At 38.6% G+C, this 19,888-nt stretch overlaps 1 protein-coding gene across 4 annotated transcripts in view; it reads right to left on the bottom strand.

Moving 5' to 3' along the window:
* DIAPH3 (diaphanous related formin 3) overlaps nt 1-19,888 on the bottom strand; it is a 509,936-nt gene that overhangs the window by 465,029 nt on the left and 25,019 nt on the right. For 3 of the 4 annotated variants that reach the window (XM_058683514.1, XM_058683521.1, XM_058683534.1), the window contains exon 2: nt 17,253-17,285. The exons of the other annotated variant lie outside the window; for it this stretch is intronic. In XM_058683514.1, coding sequence (XP_058539497.1) covers nt 17,253-17,285 — 33 coding nt within the window. The remainder of the gene's footprint in view (nt 1-17,252; nt 17,286-19,888) is intronic. 4 annotated transcript variants of the gene reach the window in all.

The following is a 19,888-nucleotide window of genomic DNA, read 5'->3' as shown; positions in this document are numbered from 1 at the left end:
TCTCATTCTCAAAAAATATTAAGAGAAAAAGAAATTTCAAATGTATCAAAAAAATGAAAAATTCATTAGCTGAGCTTCAGAGTCACCTGAATATTGCTGAGAAAAGGGGCGCCTGGGTGGCGCAGTCGGTTAAGCGTCCGACTTCAGCCAGGTCACGATCTCGAGGTCCATGAGTTCGAGCCCCGCGTCAGGCTCTGGGCTGATGGCTCGGAGCCTGGAGCCTGTTTCCGATTCTGTGTCTCCCTCTCTCTCTGCCCCTCCCCCGTTCATGCTCTGTCTCTCTCTGTCCCAAAAAAAAATAAAAAACGTTGAATATTGCTGAGAAAAGAACTGGGAAACCTAAACCCAGATCGACAAAAAGCATGCAAACCGAAACACAAAGAAAAAAGGGAAAGAATAAAGAAGAGAGAAACCAAGAGCTGTGATATAATATGAAGTGCTATAATACAAGTATAATTGAGGACCAGAAAATGGTACAGAAGACCTATTTGAGTAGATAGTGATAAAATAACTGATTTTTAAGAAATCAACTCACAGAGGGGCGCCTGGGTGGTTCAGCTGGTTAAGCTTCCAACTCTTCTTTTTAATGTTCGTTTATTTTTGAGAGAGAGACAGAGTGCGAGCAAGGTAGGGAGACATAGAATCCAAAGCAGGCTCCAGGCTCTGAGCTGTCAGCACAGCTGACAGCCCCCGATGTGGGGCCCAAACCCATGAACGATGAGATCATGACCTGAGCCAAAGTAGGACACTTAACTGACTGAGACACCCAGGCGCCCCTAGGCCTCCAACTCTTGATTTCGGCTCAGCTCATGATCTCCCAGTTCATGAGTTCGAGCCACGCATCTTGGGATTCACTCTCTCTCTCTCTCTCTCTCCGTCCCTCCCCTGCTGCCTGCCTCTCTCTCACAAATAAATTAATTAAAAATTAGTCAATTCACAGATGGATACAAGCACAAACTAAGAATACCAAAACAAGCCCACACCTAGGCAGCTCATAGTCAAACTGCTAAAAATTAAAAGTGAAGGGCAAACCATAAAAGCACAGCCAGAGATCTGAAGACACATTATGTACAAGTTAAAAATGACACAAATTACTAATTTTTCACCAGACACTACAGCAGCAGAAGACAATAGAGTAGTATCTTTACAGTTTAGTACTTGGAGAAAACGACGGTCATCCAGAGATTCTACATCTAGCAAAAATACCTTTCGAAAATAGAAGCAGAATAAAAACATTTCTGACAGAGAAAACCTGAGAGAATCTGTCTCCAACAGACCTGTACTACAAGAAGTGTCAAAAGAAGTTTTTCAGGCTAAAAGAATGATAACTAGATACAATCTCAAGTTGTAAAATGAAACGAAGAACAGAGATGTTACTCTATTAGATGTTTATAATACAAAAGAAAAAAAAGCTATGTACAATTTAAACTGAGTAACAATCAAGCGGCAGAGACAAGCATATAAAGAGGTAATTACATATGGATATAAAAAAACGCAGCAAGATATGTGCAATGAACCATGGTAGCCAAGACAAGGGGCATCAACTCAACATGAACACTCCCTTACTTTGGCAAAACCCAGAAATATACCATTGTCTCCACATGCTCAGAGGTTCAAAAGTTAGTGTCCCTGTGTACCTGAGCACCCTAATTCTTAATACTTGTTTTAAAAAATGAGGAGACACCAAAAACAGTAAGAAATGGGACTGATTCCTCCACCCGGCTTCTGAATCACTACTTCATTGCAGTAACTTCTCTACAGGGAATATCAATTCCTGAGCATAAAACCTGTGCTGACTCCACACACTACATACACAAGAAAGTAACTTCATTAATATGCTAAACTTATAATGAAGTGAAATTGAGCAAAACATCATTAATGTGACATCAATATTATAAATGTAAACATGTCAATGAGTGGGAAGAGTAAGCTTAAGCAATTCACAAGCTAATTTGTGAATATATAACCTAATGGTTTCCATCAGCGATAGCTACCCCAAAATTTTCATTTTTGCCAAAAAAAACTACAACTTTCTAAATAAGATTCTCTCAAAGTCACTGAACACCTTCCGTATTTTATGCACTGTGTTAAGAGCTTGAAAGGCAGCATCAGGTTGAATGCATTTGTTTAATTCTTAAAATAAGGAAACTGTCTATGTAAAAGGACGAGCTCCAGAACACTTTTACAGGTAACAATTTCCTAATGTTTAACTTCTAAAACAGTATAAACAAACAAAAAAATCCATTAGGTTTTTAGAAGGAGAACTGCATTTATATCAATAAACAATATCGTAATTTGTACAACAACAACAAAATAGAATTAGCACACCTCCCCCATATGCTTCGCACCTAAACTCTAGGGAAAGTTGGATTTTATTCAACTGGAAAGCAATTTCACACATTCCCACTAGGATAGCTACAGGCAAGGTACGAAAAATAAGTATATCCCTCCTTTTAGCTTCCAAGTCGACAGAGGTCCGAATACAAACAGGAGATACTTAAGGATCAATGTTGCTTAATTTCAACACTTTTATTTATTTTCCTGATTAAAAAGGATGAAACAAAGGCGTGCCTGGGTGGCATCCAACTTTGGCTCAGGTCACAATCTCACAGTTTGTGAGTTCGAGCCCCGTGTTGGGCTTTGTGCTGACAGCTCGGAGCCTGGAGCCTGCTTCGGATTCTGTGTCTCCCTATGTCTCTGCTCCTCCCGTTTTCCTCCTTCCTTTCTTGTTTGTTTTCCTCCTTCCTTTCTTGTTTGTTTTCCTTCCTTTCTTGTTTGTTTTCCTTCCTTTCTTGTTTTCCTCCTTCCTTTCTTGTTTTCCTCCTTCCTCTCTTTCAAAAATACATAAACATTAAAAAAAAAAAAGTACAAAATAAGAGTCATAGGAGTAAAATACATACGACCCTCCTATGTTACAACAGCAAATTAAATTTGTTGAATACCTCAGGCTTAATTAAAAGCATTCCCAGGTATGGATGCTCTATCAAGCACTACAGGTAGATTCCACATCATCTGGGCACTACTGACAAAGCTAGGTGCAAAATGAACTTTACTATCAAATCATTTAAACATTCTATTGTTTTGTTTTGTTTTGAGAGATAATGCTATGACTCCACTCATAAATGGGGGGGGGGGGTAAAAATCCCCCTCCTAATTTATCTTTTATAGAATTGCTCATCCAATTTGCTTGAAGGAAGGCACAATGAAACATGAGCAAAATTTTAAAATACCTTGGTCTGTAAATGCACAGTACAAATCCCCATTACACTGACTATAAGTTGGTTATTCTGTATTTGGCAATGGGACTGGGAGTATGTTCCCAAGTTGTGCACCTGCACAGCTACTGTTCGTTTTCCGTGAAATTCTCCTGAAGCTGAACTAGAAACACAACCCAAGGAGGTGAACGGTGCCAATGACTTGCCTTTGTTGAAGAATTGGTTGAACACACAGAAGACTGAGAGAATTTTATTTTAATGCTATTTAAAGGTAGTACACCACACTTAATTAATATGGCTTCAGCTGTGTCTGGGGTGTACAGAGTTTTATAAATTAATATCACTTATCTTCACGGGAAGTTAAATGAGCACCCTGCTGAGTATTATCTCACACTGATAATCAGTAATTACAGTTTAAATAAAATTAATTAAACGAAAAACAGGCTCTAAAAAACTATCTGGATTTTAAGCTATAGTTTAACACTGTAATAGTGACAAAGTTCTATTACAGTGGTTTAAATACTGACAGCAGTGACTTTTTTTTAATTTAAAACAAAAGGAAGATATTGTAATTATTAGTCATTTTAAATTTGAAAAGCCTGAAAAAGTATGTATGATCATAAACACACTTCCTTAGAACCTACAAGGGACTACATATTTTCATGGAATCCAAGAGAATCAAGCAAATAAAAGTTCATCGTAATTTTAAGTCAATTCTAGGTGAATGCACCGCCAAAATCTAGAAAAAAAAAGATTATTTAAAATTATCTACCAGTTTTCACACAATCTTGTGCCATATTTAAGAAGAAAAAAACCTAACAGCTAAAACAGCTTGGCTTTTTCATTAACTTTATTAGTAAATAGGCAACTAGCTTACTAAAAAAGCTCCAGCATCTGACTTCTGAATCCTGCCCAACCACCTGTTTGCTCTGTCACCCTAACCGAGCTATTTAAACCTTTCAAGATCGTACCTATCACAGTGAGTTGTTCATAGGAAATGAAAATGCTGGGGCGCCTGCGTGGCGCAGTCGGTTAAGCGTCCGACTTCAGCCAGGTCACGATCTCGCGGTCCGTGAGTTCGAGCCCCGCGTCGGCTCTGGGCTGATGGCTCGGAGCCTGGAGCCTGTTTCCGATTCTGTGTCTCCCTCTCTCTCTCTGCCCCTCCCCCGTTCATGCTCTGTCTCTCTCTGTCCCAAAAATAAATAAATAAATAAATAAAAAAAACGTTGCAAATGAAAATGCTTCTCACCTTTCAGTTTTGGGTTAAAAGTCCTGAAAAGCTGTAGCTGACAACTCTAAAGCAACACATGTATCTTCACAACCCCCTTCATTCTCTATCACCACACATAGTTCATTCTCTTTACATGTCCTTTCATAAGACTTAGGAAAACCTACAATTTTTTCATTTGTTTTGAAAATGTTGACTGTCTCTTGCCCACTGAAATATAAGTGCCATGCTAAATGAACCATCAACTGTCTTAGTCACTGTAGTAGGGAAATGATCCTGACTCGATTGGCCAATAGGATACTGCAGAAATGACAGAGTGTGGTTTCCAAGACTAGATCATAAAAGATGTTACAGCTTTTATCTTGCTCCCGCTTGGATCACTCAGTCTTGGGTATGCCAGGAAGACACTCAACACCTAGGGGGAGGTCCACGTGTCAAAGAACTGAGCTGAAGAAACTGAAGAGGCATAGAGGCCTCGTGTCAACAGCAATGTGCGTGTGCCGTCTTGGAAGCCCATTCGAGCTTTCAGATGACTTATTACATAGCAACAGAGCACTAACAGCTCCTCATAGAGTAATACTTGTAAACAGCTCTAGCCAACATCTTCACTACAACCTCCTAAGACCCCCAAGCCAAAACCAGCTAGCTAATCAACTACCAAATTCCTGCCCCCAGAAGAATTGTGAGATACTAATCGTTTGCTGTTTTAAGTCACTAAGTTTTGGGGTAATTTGTGAGCATAGCAACAGGTAATGGTTACAGTCACCATATATGTTCAGCCTACAGCACAGAGTATAGCAGATAGCTAGCAATCAACTAATCCATGAAGGTATGAATAACTGGATAAAATACATAAAATGCAGTACGTCTCTCAAGAGGTTTACCACTTGAAGAAAAAACATGATAGAAAACTTATTATAAATAAAGATAAAATACATAGGTGCCCCCAAGAAAAATCGTAAGCCAAGTACATCAGCGACAGATAGGAACAAGTGATTAATCCTAGGGTGAGGGAACTTCAAAGGAGGCTTGGAAAGAGAATACATCAGGGAGTCCTGTGCAGCTGATGGGAGAATTACAGAAGATGGTACACGTGGGCAGCCCAACAGTATGCCTGCCTAGCCATGGTCTTCACTAAAACGCTTGGAACATCAGTATTACTGAGAACACCATCGGTGAGAAACTAGCCATTCGCAGGTATGAAAAGCTAACCATCCCTGTCTGAGGCCACAATCCTATTACTCAATACCAATTCCCACCAACCCAACCACTACTGCATTCTATCTTTACTATCCCTCAGTGTTACAAGTGGCCTTTTCTGGCCTTAAATTTAGGTTATAGTGAAACTACACTATACTCTCTAGCCAGAGGCTTTGAAAGCAATGTTTTACCATCACCCGCAAAAAACAATCATCTACTTACAGTAGTTTATTTACATTTAAATTTCATATGGTATCTTATTAAATGAGAAGTATACTTATTAGGTTATTAAAATTCCTTGAATATAAATTGTAATATGTAGTTAGTGTTCTACAGCCAACAGGTGTAGGGCAACAAGTGAAGATGCCTGCACAGGGAAGAACGGAGGCCCCCAACAACAATCAGCACCAACTTGGCCAGTTGCAAGTGAACAGCCTATAAATGGATTCTCCAGCCCTATCAAGGCTTCACATGACTGCAGCCAGAGCCCACAATGTCGTGCTTATAAACTCATAAAAACTCTGAACCAGAACTATCCCACTAAGATGCTTCCAAATTTCCGACCCAAGAAACTGAAATGTTAAGTGTTTATTATTGTTTTAACACTCTAAGCTTTGAGATATTAGCAATAGGAAAGTAATACAGAGCTCCTCATAGAATACTTTTAAATGCCTAAAATAAATGTAATTACAACAAAAATGGTGTTATGAAGTATCTTAAATTTTAGAGTAATAGGTCTTAATACATTACAGAACATGAGGTAACAGGAAGTCTAACTTCAACATAGTGTTGAACACAGACCACCTTTCAAAATACCTTCAATAACTATAATGTGTTTTGAACATATCTATTTTCTGGGTTAATCAAGTCACAGGTCAAATCCTACTATGTGTGTATGCATTTTGAATTTTTAGTTTTTTGTTTGTTTAGTTATTTAGAGAGAGAGAGAGAGAGAGCATGCGCAAGTGGGGGAGAGGCAGAGAGAGATAGAATCCCAAGCAGGCTCTGCACCATCAGCGCAGAACCCACGAACTGCGAGATCATGACCTGAGCTGAAGTTGGGTGCTTAACCGACTGAGCCACCCAGGCACCCCTTGAATTTTCAGTTTTTAAAGAAGTTACAAATACAGGTGAAAACAAAGTTTTGCTTACAGATTAATCAAAACGATTCAATCTTTTTTTCCATTCCAGTTCAAAGACACCATGAAGGTTACTACAGACTGCCTGGAGGTCCATGGACTGCAGTTTAAGAACCCCTGATAGTAGATATAGAATAACAGAAACAGGAGTGGAAAGGAAAACAACTCCTGTGTCTAATGTCTCTCATGCATTAGAGGCAGAAACTATAAGACCTAAAGATGAGACCAAAAAAGGAGAAAACCAACAGAAATGCTTTAAAACAGCTAGAAGCTTTTGAAGGAAGAAGCCAACAGGAATGCAAAGCTTTCAAAGAACATCTAGGTTTCAATTAGAACAAGAAGGAAAACAAACATTCAAAAACAGGCTTTGACTTCCAAAGGGCAAAGTAGGAGGGCTTGAGAAGCCTGGAGGATGTGAGATAGGATGCCTGAGAAAAAGAAAAAATGGTCCTAGAAAGGGAGAGAAGCATCTAGGTGCTGATAGGGATTGATTATGACTTCTGATGTTGACTTAGATCAACAGAAAAGTGATGTGAACTGTAGTAACTAATGAAAACTAATAAGGAAACAAATCATGAAATCATGTAGACTGTCTCTTCTTAAATCATCTTCTCTCTGTCCCTACTGCCACTGTCCTAGTTCAGGACACTTGGACAACAGCTGTATACAGCCTCCTAGCTTGCCTCTAGGTCTTCTCTGTCCCTCTACCCCTAACCACTTGCAGCCATTATCAACACTGACATCATTTTGATCTTACTGAAATGTAAATCCAATCCTGTCCCTCACTCCTGTACTTAAAACCTTTCAACCTTTGCATCCCCATTACTCAAAGGAGGACATTCCAGTCTTATCATGGCTCAAAAGGTCCAGCTTGATCTGAACCCTACTTTCTGTCCAGGCAATCTCTTCACTACTCTACCCGCCATTACACTGTAGGAACCAGATGTAATGAACAACTCAGAGTCTCTTAAATGTGCAAACTGTTTTTTGTGCCTAAAAACCTACCACAACCACAACTCCTATCCCATCTCCATAATCGGGATCATTTCACCTCAGTCTTTGGCTTTCAGTTTGAGCTACATCTTAGGTAGGAGCCTTCCGGACTCCTCAAAACTAGGCTGGATGCCCACAAGTCTGGTGCTTGCCATTACATAGCACGAGTACTATTCTAAAGTTACCCCATCATAGGTTTATTCATTATTTTATTCACCACTGGACCTACTCCTGGAACTTAGCATAGTTCATACAATTAGTGCTCTATTAGTCTTTGTTAAGTGAATAATAAATAGCTTTCTGTCCTCCATGCCTGGGATATAACCCATTACTTCTTACTTTGCTAATTCCTTCCCAGCAATATCAGGATGAACTCCAAGTGTTATGTCTTTTATATATTCATTAAGAACAATCTGGACTCTTCCTAACACTGACCCTTCAAAGATTGGTCCCCTAGATTAAAAACAACCTTGAGTTCTATAATATAACACCAGGTGACAAGAAAAATATCCAAAGAAAAAGATAATCCCTTAAAAATAATATTCAAACCCCAAAGTTTTACTTACTCATATTGTTAAGCACAATTCTAATTTCTTATATACAGATATTAATACTATACACATAAAGGAAATAGAAGTTAGCTCTGTAGATAAATAGCACACTTTTTACAAGACATAGACCTGTACTACCCATAAAACAAAAGTTTCCTGAGAACACCAACAATTGTTTTCTACTTGCCTACCTGGCACTTCCATCTGGGATCCATTCAGTTGGTATCCAGGGAGTAAAATTATCAGAGTAAAAAATTACTACAACTCAGGGCACCTGGGTGGCTCAGTCAGTTAAGGGTCCGATTTTGACTCAGGCCATGATCTCATGGTTCGTGAGTTCAAGCCCCACATCGGGCTCTGTGCTGACAGCTCAGAGCTTGGAGCCTGCTTCAGACTCTGTCTCCTTCTCTCTCTGCCCCTCTTCCTCTCATGCTCACTCGGTCTCTCTCTCAAAAATAAATAAATATTTTTTTTTTAATTACTACAAATCCTACAACTCCTGCCAGCCTATATTCCAACTTGTCCTTCAAAAGTAGCTGAAAAGTCCCCTTCTCTACCAAGTCTTCTCCCAACCTCAAAGATGACCTTACAACTCCACTGGACTTTAGACAAAGTGCAATGGGCCTAGAACAGTATTAGTATACCTATACAACCGTAAACTGTATACACATCTGTTTCTTCACTGTTCCCAATGGCAGAACAGTCATATTGATCTTTATATTCCTATAACAGTACTAACCACTCAAATGCTTAATGAATGAATGGATAAAAGGATGAATAAACACGTCTGCACACCCCACTACATCTTAGTCTGTTCAACTCTGAGAGCTCTTGATCTAATTCCCAAGTTTCTACTGATTTGAGGAGGAGCTCTCTAAACTATCCCATAAATATTTAAAGATTCTAAGACAGTACTTAAGTGTTACTACTGAAAACCTAAGTACAGGAAGCTCTAATTAACTCATATTAATGGGCTCAGAAAGGCCCACCTGACTTAGTGAATAATTTAAGCTTAGAGAACTTGTTCTGATGTATTTTACCACATACATTCAATTGCCCCAGTCCATGCTGGTTTATCTACTTAACACAGAAGAGTTTATTTTGAATATATAGCTTCGAAGAAAAACTGGAAAATCTCACACTTTTTGTATTATCATTCATGGTTTTTAAACTTACCAAGGAAAACAGAAGTTCATAAAAGTGCAAAATGAACTTCAATCATAGTACAGAAAGTTTTATGTCTTATTAGACCAATAAGAAAAAAAATAATTGTTAAGATCTTTTTTTAAAGTTGATGATGTATGTTCTATTGACTTTCAAGTCAGGAACATAAATAAAATGATTCGTTTCTTTCCTAAGTACAATGTCTAACTTGGCACATATCCCACAAGGGATATCACATCTAGGTAGGTCCAGGAGTAGCCTGTAGGTAGACAAAACTTGGTTCCATCAAGTGTATCTATCTGGGGAACTCATCTTTGAGTGAACCAGTCTCGCAGATAACACCCAGGAATGTGCTAGAGTCAAATAGCAGCATTTACATCAAGCAAGGCACAAGGTCCACAGAGAACAATGAAAGTTTCTCATAGCACTCATCAGAACCCACACTCAGGCAGTATCTTCAATGGCTCTAAGACCACATTCCTGGTGGCAAAATTTGAGGGGAACCAAGAAAGCCTATACTTATACCTGGGAGCAGATTGCAGTTGCCATATCTGTAAAGTGGTTTGCAACCAGAGTTTTTCCATGTCCTTTGTAATTAAAAAAAAAAAAAACAACAACAAAACCAGACTCCTATCCTTTACCTGTTGACATCTCTCAGTCACAAATGACTACTCCTTCAGCATAAATGTTTCTCAGTTTTGTTTACTGGAAATACTAAAAATACCTCATTTCTTATAGAAAACTTCTTACAGATGTCTTTATAATTCTCAGGATTAAGGTAAGTGACTAGGATACAATTTTCCCTTGTCAATTTAATTTAGAGATCTCAGGCACCTGTGTGGCACAGTTGGTTGATCACCTGACTCATGAGGTCATGATCTCACGGTTCCTGTGTTCAAGCCCTATGTGGGGCTCTGCGCTGGGAGTGCAGGGCCTGCTTGGAATTCTCTCTCTGTATCTCCCCCCATCTCCAGTTAAGTCTCTCTCAAAATAAATAAACTGAAAAAAAAAAAAAAAAAGCTTTAAAAATTTTTGTTTAAAATAAAGGTCAGAGGTTTCATATAGATGGCTCCAGAGGAAAAGCAGGAAACGAGAAATATACTTTCAGATTTTATATTGGCACTCTCAGAGGAGAAAGGGATAGTACTTAAGTGGCAATGTAACTCTCTTGGTAAAGACCATGTTCTCTGGAATCAGTCTGCCATAGTTTTTCTGGCTGCTTCATGACATTGAACAAGTTACATAATCTCTTTTGCCTTAGTTTCTCCATCTTTAAAAATGGGAATAAACTGGCACTTGGGTGGCTCAGTCAGTTAAATGTCCGACTTCAGCTCAGGTCTGATCTCCCAGTTCATGAGTTCGAGCCACGCGTCAGGCTCTGGGCTTACAGCTCAGAGCCTGGAGCCTGCTTCGGATTCTGTGTCTCCCTCTCTTTCTGCCCCTCCCCTCCCTCACGCTCTGTCTCTCTCTCCTTCAAAAATAAACAAACATTTAAAAAAATTAAAAAGAAAAAATGTAAGGTTTAATTTGGGGCATGAACAGTTTCAAGTACAGGTGAGACATCCATACAAAAGTATTCAGTAGGCCAATAGAGTAATAGATCTCAACTTAAAGAAAAGGTCATAGACAAAGACATGGACTAAGGTCATCACCCCAGTCCAGCACTATACACAGGAGATCAGGGGCCTCAGTAAAGAAACCTGATAAATGACAATAGTTTAAGATAAGCAAAGGAAAACCACACAAAACAAAAAAGGAAAGGTCATGGGGATATGAAATCAATAAAGTTTGTGTCCCAGAGGCCAAGAAGTATTTGTTCAAAAAGGAAGGCAATAACTGTATCAAGTATAGCCAATCAATCTAGTCAATTTCCAAAGCCTACAACTTAATATTACTGGGGATATAAGTAGTTATTTCATAATGATGAAAGATATACTACAATCCCAAATGTATATGCACTTAATTCCAGAGCTTTAAAATATATGGAGCAAAACTGATAGAACTGATCAGAGAAATAAAATATCCAGAATTATAGTTGGAGACTTCCACACTTCTCTCTCAATAATTGTTAGAACAAGCAGAAAAATCAAGAAAACAGGATATGAATAATACTGTCAGCCAATGTGACTTCTTTATAGATCAATCTAACACAAGCAAAATGCACATGTAACATTCACAAAGACAGACCACATTCTGGGACAGAAAGCAAGACTCAGCAAACTGAATTATGATTGAAGTCACACAAAGCATGATCCCTGGCCACAAGGAAATTAAGTTACAATTCAGTAATAAGAGAGTTCAGGAAAATCCCCAAATATTTAAAAGTTAAACATAGACCTAAATAACCAATGGGTTAAAGAAGAAATCAACAGGAAAATTGGGAAATTTCTGAACATTCAGAAAACGACACAGCTAAAGTAGCACTCAGAGGAAAATTGATAGTGTAATTGTTTTTATATTAGAAAACAAAGGCCTCAAATCAATTAGGTAAGTTTCCACTTACTTAAGGCCAAGTCTCACTCAAGAGTAATTTGGCCCTGTATCTAGTAATAGACATTACAAGGAATGGCAAATAAGCATAATAAACGATACTTAACATCATTTGTCATTACTGGAAACAATCTGTCAGTTTCTCGTAAAGTTAATCATAGTTACCACATAATTCCCCTTCCAAAATGAAACCATACCCCCAAAAACTGTACTCAAAGGTTCACAGCTTTATTCAATCACCAAAAACTGGAAACCCAAACTGTTGAATATATAAACTAGAAGTATTACCAAACAATGACATACTATTCAGTAATAAAAACAACGAATTCTGATACACCCAAAGCACTAGAGCGGGCCTCAAAAGCACAATGCTAAGAAGCCAGACACAAAAGCACTATACTAAGTGATTCCACTTATATGAAATCCTAGAAACGGAGTTATATGGTACAAAAAGCTGACTCATGTCTCCCAAGAGCCAGGATAGGCGGAAGAAATTGACTACAAACGGCACAAAATCTTTTGGGGTGATGGAAAGCTTTTATATCATGATCATATAGTGTATACATGATTGTATACGTTTGTCAAAATTCATCAAATTGCATCCATAAAATTGGTATATTATGTTAAATGTAAATCTTTCCTCAAAAAAAAAAAAAAATTCATGTTACTAACTATACCACTAATGCTGTGAATGCATAGTTCACCAAGCACTTTGGCATTATTTTTCCCTTGTAAAGCTCTATAACCAGGGACACCAAGGCCCAACAGTTAAATACGCAAAGTCACACTGCTAGCAAGTGGCAGCAACTAGAAAGAGTCCTCAGATCTCTCTGTGAGTGTCTGCTCTTCATTTTATGATCTGAGGACTCTTTCTAGTTGCTGTACAGGCCAAGGTCTCTTTTTAAGCTACAGTCATGAACCACATGTGGGACAAGGAACCAATGTAGTGGACTGGATCCGCCTTCCTTCCCACCCTCTTTTTGTTGTTGTTGTTTTGTTTTGTTGATTTCTGTTTGGGGTTTTTTTTTTGGTGTTTGTTTGTTTGTTTTTTAATGGAAAGGAGAGGAGTAAAAAGCAATAGAAAGGAGTGGAAAGGAAAAGATCAGAGTTCATTGAGCTTAGAAACATTAAATATTAGTTCATAAAACGGTTTCAACGGAGAGAGAATTTGTATGTGTATGTGAGCTGGGCTACAAAATGAAACATACTTAGTATATATGCTGGGTCCTATAGTCAAGAAAGTCTGAAAATCCTTGCTGTAGGCTAAACCAGAGATTACAACAGTAATATTGGCGACCAGGGGGAGAAAAGAGTAGACAGAGAGGATCAGTAGGAGCACCGCACTTGAGACAAAAGGTTCTGAGGGACAAGGGAGACAATAACCAAGTCAAAAACAACTTCTAAACCACAAAAACACTCCGTGGACATGGTCATGGAGAATTCAGTATTGTGTCAACCATATTCAATTTCTTCCTGTTGACCTATTCCAACCAGCCTCCCTTCGCTGCTCTTGTCTCAACCTTTTTGCCTCTACAAAAAAAAGCGTTCTTTTCAACCCAGGTACAGACAATGGATGGTTGTAAACTAAGTGACTTTTTCACCTCGGACCGCACTTTACATGGCATGAATGCTCAGGTATTTGTAGAATGAACACTGTTTAAAGTATATGAACTCTGTCTCAACACTAGAGCAATACTTCCTTCAACCAGACAGCGTCCTATGAAATTCTGATTGTAACTCAGAAAATAACCTTGAAACGTGAAGTACTTCCGTAGGCCTTTAACAAGCAATTTAAAGGAATGGGTGTTTAACAATAATGCTTCCCAGAATGTTGCAACTTCATGTTTCTAAAATACTGTTATTCAGATCTGTGACTGCAGCAGACACCATTGTTATGGCGCCTTCTCTCAAGTTCTGCCAAAAAAAAAAAAAAAAAGCTATTCTCACATTAAGAAGCTCTGAACTGAAAACACACATACCATACACATGTTGTCAGGGTAGCAACCTTTAATTAGAAAACATATTGCTAACACACATCAAATCATCAGTGGCCAATGCTTCTCTGAGCTCTAACTCACCAAAAATCATTTATAGAGCCCCCGAAATATACAGCTACGCTTTCCTCCCTCAAAGCTCTTCATCAATCTGTGACATAGCCTGTAAGGCTCAACCGCAAACCTGTCACGTCACCCCTGCTGTCTGTGCACTGGGACATATTTTTAAGAGGGGTTAACAAGGAACAGAAATGAATGCAGCAGTTCAACACACTTCAATGAAACTCACCAAAACTCTATGAGGAAAGTAGAAAAGGTATAATTAGTCCTGCTTTACAAGTAAGTGAACAATCAGATAATTGATTTGCCAAGGTCAAAGAGCTAAGAAGAGGTGAGGTTCTGTCTTTCAACAAGAGTCTTCCGATTCCTAATCCAATGCTCTTTCCATGGTGCGTCAATCAATGAGTTAGGTTTACTTTTCAGTGTGTCTTGTTCAAAAAAGCCAGGCTTTTTCTCTAAGCTCCACAGCAATGGACCCGGCTGCCTGAACTAGATTGCCTGCTTGATCCCTCCCTGGTCTTAAGCCCTAGCCTACTCAAGAGCCAGGCTAAAGCACAAGATCAGAAGCGATCAGGGAGAGCTGGGGAGACTGTAGTTCAGTTAATCAAAAGGGAAAAGGTCAAGGAGGAATCTAGAACAGTCATACGTCCCTCTAAGGTAAAGGCAGAGGCAAGGCAATGGTCAGTGATCAAGGCAGGTGGTCACAAAGACTAACAGCAGGTCCTTGTCAAAGCCCCCCCCCTTTTTTTTTTTAATATAAAACTCTTTTACTCTGTGCAAAGGCAAGGGTCCATCTCTGGGAAGCCTGACCAGGACCAAGCCATCCCCAGATCCAAAGGCAAGTAATCAAAAGTGATGATTCACTCTTCATTCCTTCAACAAAAAATTTATAAAAATGCTTAACATAATACTAGACAACATACCAACATGCTGTCTCTTCCTTGAAGATGTTTAAACTGGTGAGAAAGTCCTACAATGATATACTGCTTTGATAAAAATACCACACAAGGCAGTATGGTAACTCCCAAAAAGTTCTGACCTTACCCCACCCAATTACAAGGAATAGGAGAGAGGAGGAATGGAGGCAGGATGGAGAGAAAAGACTGAAGTCTTCACTGGAAGGAATCCTTTTGTTAATGTAAGATCAGAGCAAGATAGCTTCTAGAATGACTTGGTGAAGCCAAACTGTAGCAGGACTCTGTTTCTAGAACTTAGGGTAGAGACTGTGGGTGACAATGTGCAACGTCAATCATAACGAAGCAAAGATCAGTAGCTCAATGAAGAGGAAGAGGGGTGCCTGGGTGGCTCAGTTGGTTGAGCTACCAACTTTGGCTCAGGTCCTGATCTCACAGTTTGTGAGTTTGAGCCCCGTGTCAGGCTCTGTGCTGACAGCTCAGAGCCTGGAGCCTTCTTCGGATTCTGTGTCTCCTCCCCTCTCTGCCCCTCCCCTGCTCATGCTCTGTCTCTGTCTCTCTCTCTCGCAATAATAAATAAACATTAAAAAAAATTTTTTAAATAAAAAAAGAAAAAAGAAAGAAAGAAGGAAGAAAAAGATGTGTAGTGCCCATAAAATATGAACAAATCTCAAAGGTCCCAGAATAGCATTCAGCAATAGAAAGGAACCAAGTAGTGATACAAGCTACAACACAGACCTTGAAGCCATTATGCGAAATGAAAAAATTCAGTCACAAAAGACCATTTATCACAGGACTCCATTCATAGGAAATATCCAGAAGTGGACATCTATGGACCAAGTAGACTAGCCATTCCCTAAGTCTGGTGGAGTTGGGGGTAAATGGTGAGTGACTGCTTTTAAGTAGGAGGTTTCCCTTTGGATGATGGAAATGTTCTAAAATTGATTGTGGCAATGGCTGTACAACTCTGAACATACTAAAAACCATTCAGTTGTACATTTTAGATGGGTAAATTGTAGGCTATATGAACTATATTTTAATAAGGCTATTCTAAATCTACCATTATATATTCTTATAGATGTTCAAACATAAAAATTACAGATGGTTTTATTATCAGTCATAAGAAGGCATTTGAAGGCTGAGTTAGCATTGTACATGTTTGGGTTTGGAGCTTTGTGGAACAAGATTCAAGCCACAGACACCCAACTTTCCAGCTGTACATACTTGGGCAAACCATGTACTTAACGTAGTTGACCCTCAGTGCAACTGAGTGCTAAGAGGAAGTCAACTCTACTTTGCATGATAAGAAATAACATGTTCTCTGTGTAAGTGTTCCATATCACTACAATTTTCTAAATACCATTATCTGAAAAATCTTATCCAGGAAAGCTTACATGAACAACCCTTGTTTTAGATATTATCCAGAGGAATAAAACAGAACATTCTAATTGAATTTTACCATCCTGCATGTCACGATCTAGATCTCATTTCTCTTTGCCTGTCCACTTTACCCAAGTACCCAAGATGGTACGTTGGATAATGGGTGCGCTAGACATTTTTTAAGTGTTTACCATGTTCTACGCATTCTGTTTCATATTACATGTAAGGTGAATTTGAATTCAGAACCAGATCAATACAGCACTGTGCTTTGTCCTATCATGCTTACATATTTTTTTTCACATTATTGTTTATTTCAGCCTTACTACTGTTGTTATTCCCTTACCGTTAGCCAAGAGTTACATTCAAAAATCTATTTCTCAGAAATATGTACTCGAATATACAACAATCTGTAATGGTGCTATAAAGTGTTAATTTCTTATAAGCAAGCCTATTGTTTTCAACATGCAGAACAAATAGGAAAGCATGCCTGGTTCCCCCATTTTTGAGCATTTTTTTTAATACACGCATCACATTTTAGTCTGGTTTACTTTGTAGCAACTACATATTTCAGAAAAGCTGAATGTCTTTAGGTGGTTTGTTTTTTTTTTTACCTCCTTTTTAAGTGTGCAATTCATCCCCAAAGAATGAGATGGATTTGAATGATTCAAAGTTGACTAACAATTTGTAATTAAACAATTTTTTTAAATTAGCCCATCAACGAGTTACTAGTTCCTTTTACTATTTAAAAGCAAAAACTGTCATGCATTTTACCAATTCTGCCTCTTATTTTAGCACTATAAAAAAACAGTTGGTTTCCAAAACATGCAGATTTTTAGCAGTTTCAAAGGTGTTAGCCCAGCACGCCATCAACATTACATGGTTAGTTAAGATTCACAACAAAAGAAGTGTTGAGTATAACCTTACCATATCATCCGTCAGTGTCCTAATATTTAAATGCTGCAAAATGAAAGAAACCAATCATATCAGTAATTTATAACAGCTTTTATTTTAGTTAATAGAATACGTTTAAAAATTCTACAATGCTAAGTTGAATGTAATTAAACTACTGACAGTCCAATAAAAATGAATTATACAGCGTTTTAATCACTTTCTCAAGAAGATGGACAAAAGGTACCCTGAATGTGGTAGTTTCAAACATTTCCTAAGATTTCTTAGACTTGCAGACCTCACAAAGTAGAAACTTAACTGTGGCACAATAAATCCATTTTCCTGAAAAACAGTATTAGTTACCATTAAGTATATGGACTTAGAACACAATGGATATGGAGACTTAAATGTGAAAAAAAAAAAAATCTGAATCATAAGACAGTGAAACTTTAAATGTACCATTAGCATGCAGCATAGTAGATAATGAAGTACTTTGCTGGCTTAATTAACTTAAACAATTCTAGTAACGAGGAGAGTACTGGAATGACTATTTGCATCTCTAACATCAGTTTGATTTATCACCAGCGGTGACAGTAGACACTTTTCAATTTCATTGCTAGCTTCTTTGAGAACCCTTTTGCTGATTTCCCTGCTAGACAAACATAAGGCCACTTTAGAAAGTGAATAAATTAGTTTCTTACAAAGTGGTTCAAAAGAAAAAGCAGTTAGGTTGCGGGGGGGGGGGGGGGGGGGGGAGACCAAAAATCTAAGTTTTCTAAATTCCGGAGTCAGGCAAGATTTTGTATTCAAGTAGCTAGAATCCATTTTCAATTCTCCCTCATCTTATTCAGTAGCAGTGGACCTTTTAAAAGGGCAGAGAAAGGGTCAAGTGCATTCCTAAATAGATCAGATTTTGGAAGTATAGAAAAACACGTGTTAGCATTCATCATATAACAGCCTGAGTGGCACTAGTTAAATTCAACGTTGACACAATGAAATTTGTCATTCATGTTTGTATACTGGAATACACCTGTATGCTCATCAGTCTATCTCAGTGAGGATCCAGATTAAAAAGGGGTACAGAGCAAATCACTATCCCAGATTCTCTTCTCTTTGACTAAGACATTCCTTCCAAGGGCAGAGGATACACTAATGGGAGGGGCCCAAAATCAGCTTTGCGTATAACAAAGCTGAATAACTGACCATACTACTAGCCACACCACCAGGCGCTAGCCTAAATTCCTTGTTACACTGGGAAGAAGGAAGGGATGGGAATGAATTAATAGATTTAGTGTTTAATTCTGGGTTAGAATTTGCCTTTAGTATTACCTTTGGCCCCTGAAAATAACAAGCAAGCACACAAGTCCTTAAGAGTGGGAGTAATCCTGGGCAGAACTATAAAATTTCTGAGGCACTGGGAGCCACAGTCTCATCCCAGAGACCATTACTAGAATTAAACTCCAGTCCACATGGCTCTCAAGTTAGCAGAAAAAGCAGCCGTGGAAAGGCTGGGTAGGATACTGTTCCCTCTAACTGCCTGCTACATGTGTGCTTTCCTGCCAATTTCCTGTCAACAGAGATTTCCCACCCACTGAATGTGGTTAACCACATCTCTATTCTTCAGAGATACCACCCCAATCACAAGGCACATCTCACCTGAAAGGGGTCATTTTGAGTTCCTCTCACAAGACAAGAGGAATGCAGTCAACTACCAACACAATAGCATCCTGGGTAGCCTAATGCTTAAAAAATAAGGCCAAAGAGAAAGGTTCCAGCTGAAATCCTATTCAGAAAAGTACACCACAGTCAAGAGAAAACACCTTCCTACACCAATGAAATATTCCCAAATACCAGTTTGACTTGCCTGAGGAAAATGCTATAAAAGCCATGCCAAGAGAATGAAAATAGACAATTTTAAGAGAAATATGAGCAGATCCCAAGTAAGATTCATGGTCTAAAGACTGCATAAAAGCTATGAAAAGTACAGCACCATACAGGAAAAGCAGAGGATGTAGGTTACAGGATGCAAAATACAGGAGATGTAAATAGCCAAAAACACTATTTTTTGCATAACATCAAAGGCCTAAAGCTGCACAGCCTTTTAGAGTTGAACTCATAACTTTCAGAATAGAACAGTCATCCTTGTGTAGGAACAAGACACATAAGATCCATTTTTTTTTTTGTCTTAACTTTTTTATATCCTTGAACTATCTCAATGAGGATCTAGTTTTTTGTTTTTTGGGTTTTTTTTTTTTTGAGAGAGAGAGAGACAGAGAGAGAAAGCAGGGTAGAGGGGCAGAGAACAAGAAAGAGAATCTTAAGCGAGCTCCTCCATCCTCAGCACGCAGCCCAACACAGGGCTCGATCTCACGATCCTGGGATCATGACCTGAGCCAAAATCAAGAGTTGGACACAATTGACTGAGCCACCCAGGCAGCCAGGATCTAGCTTCTAAAAGGACTCAATCTGTGAAATTCTTTAAAAACTATGGAGGCACATATATAAGTTCAGTTACTATCTATATTATACATAATCTTTCACAAGAAAAAAACGTGTGATGAATTACTACAGAATTATAATTCAGAGGTAACTTACAAGGAAAAGGAAGAAACTCAAAGGGATCCAAGTGCAGGAAGTTTAACAGTCAGAGAGAAAGGCAAGAAGGTAAGGTC

This window comes from Neofelis nebulosa, chromosome 1 (genome assembly GCF_028018385.1).
Source record: "Neofelis nebulosa isolate mNeoNeb1 chromosome 1, mNeoNeb1.pri, whole genome shotgun sequence".
In the NCBI taxonomy this organism is placed as follows: Eukaryota; Metazoa; Chordata; class Mammalia; order Carnivora; family Felidae; genus Neofelis; species Neofelis nebulosa.
This window is presented reverse-complemented; position numbering and strand designations above follow the sequence as displayed.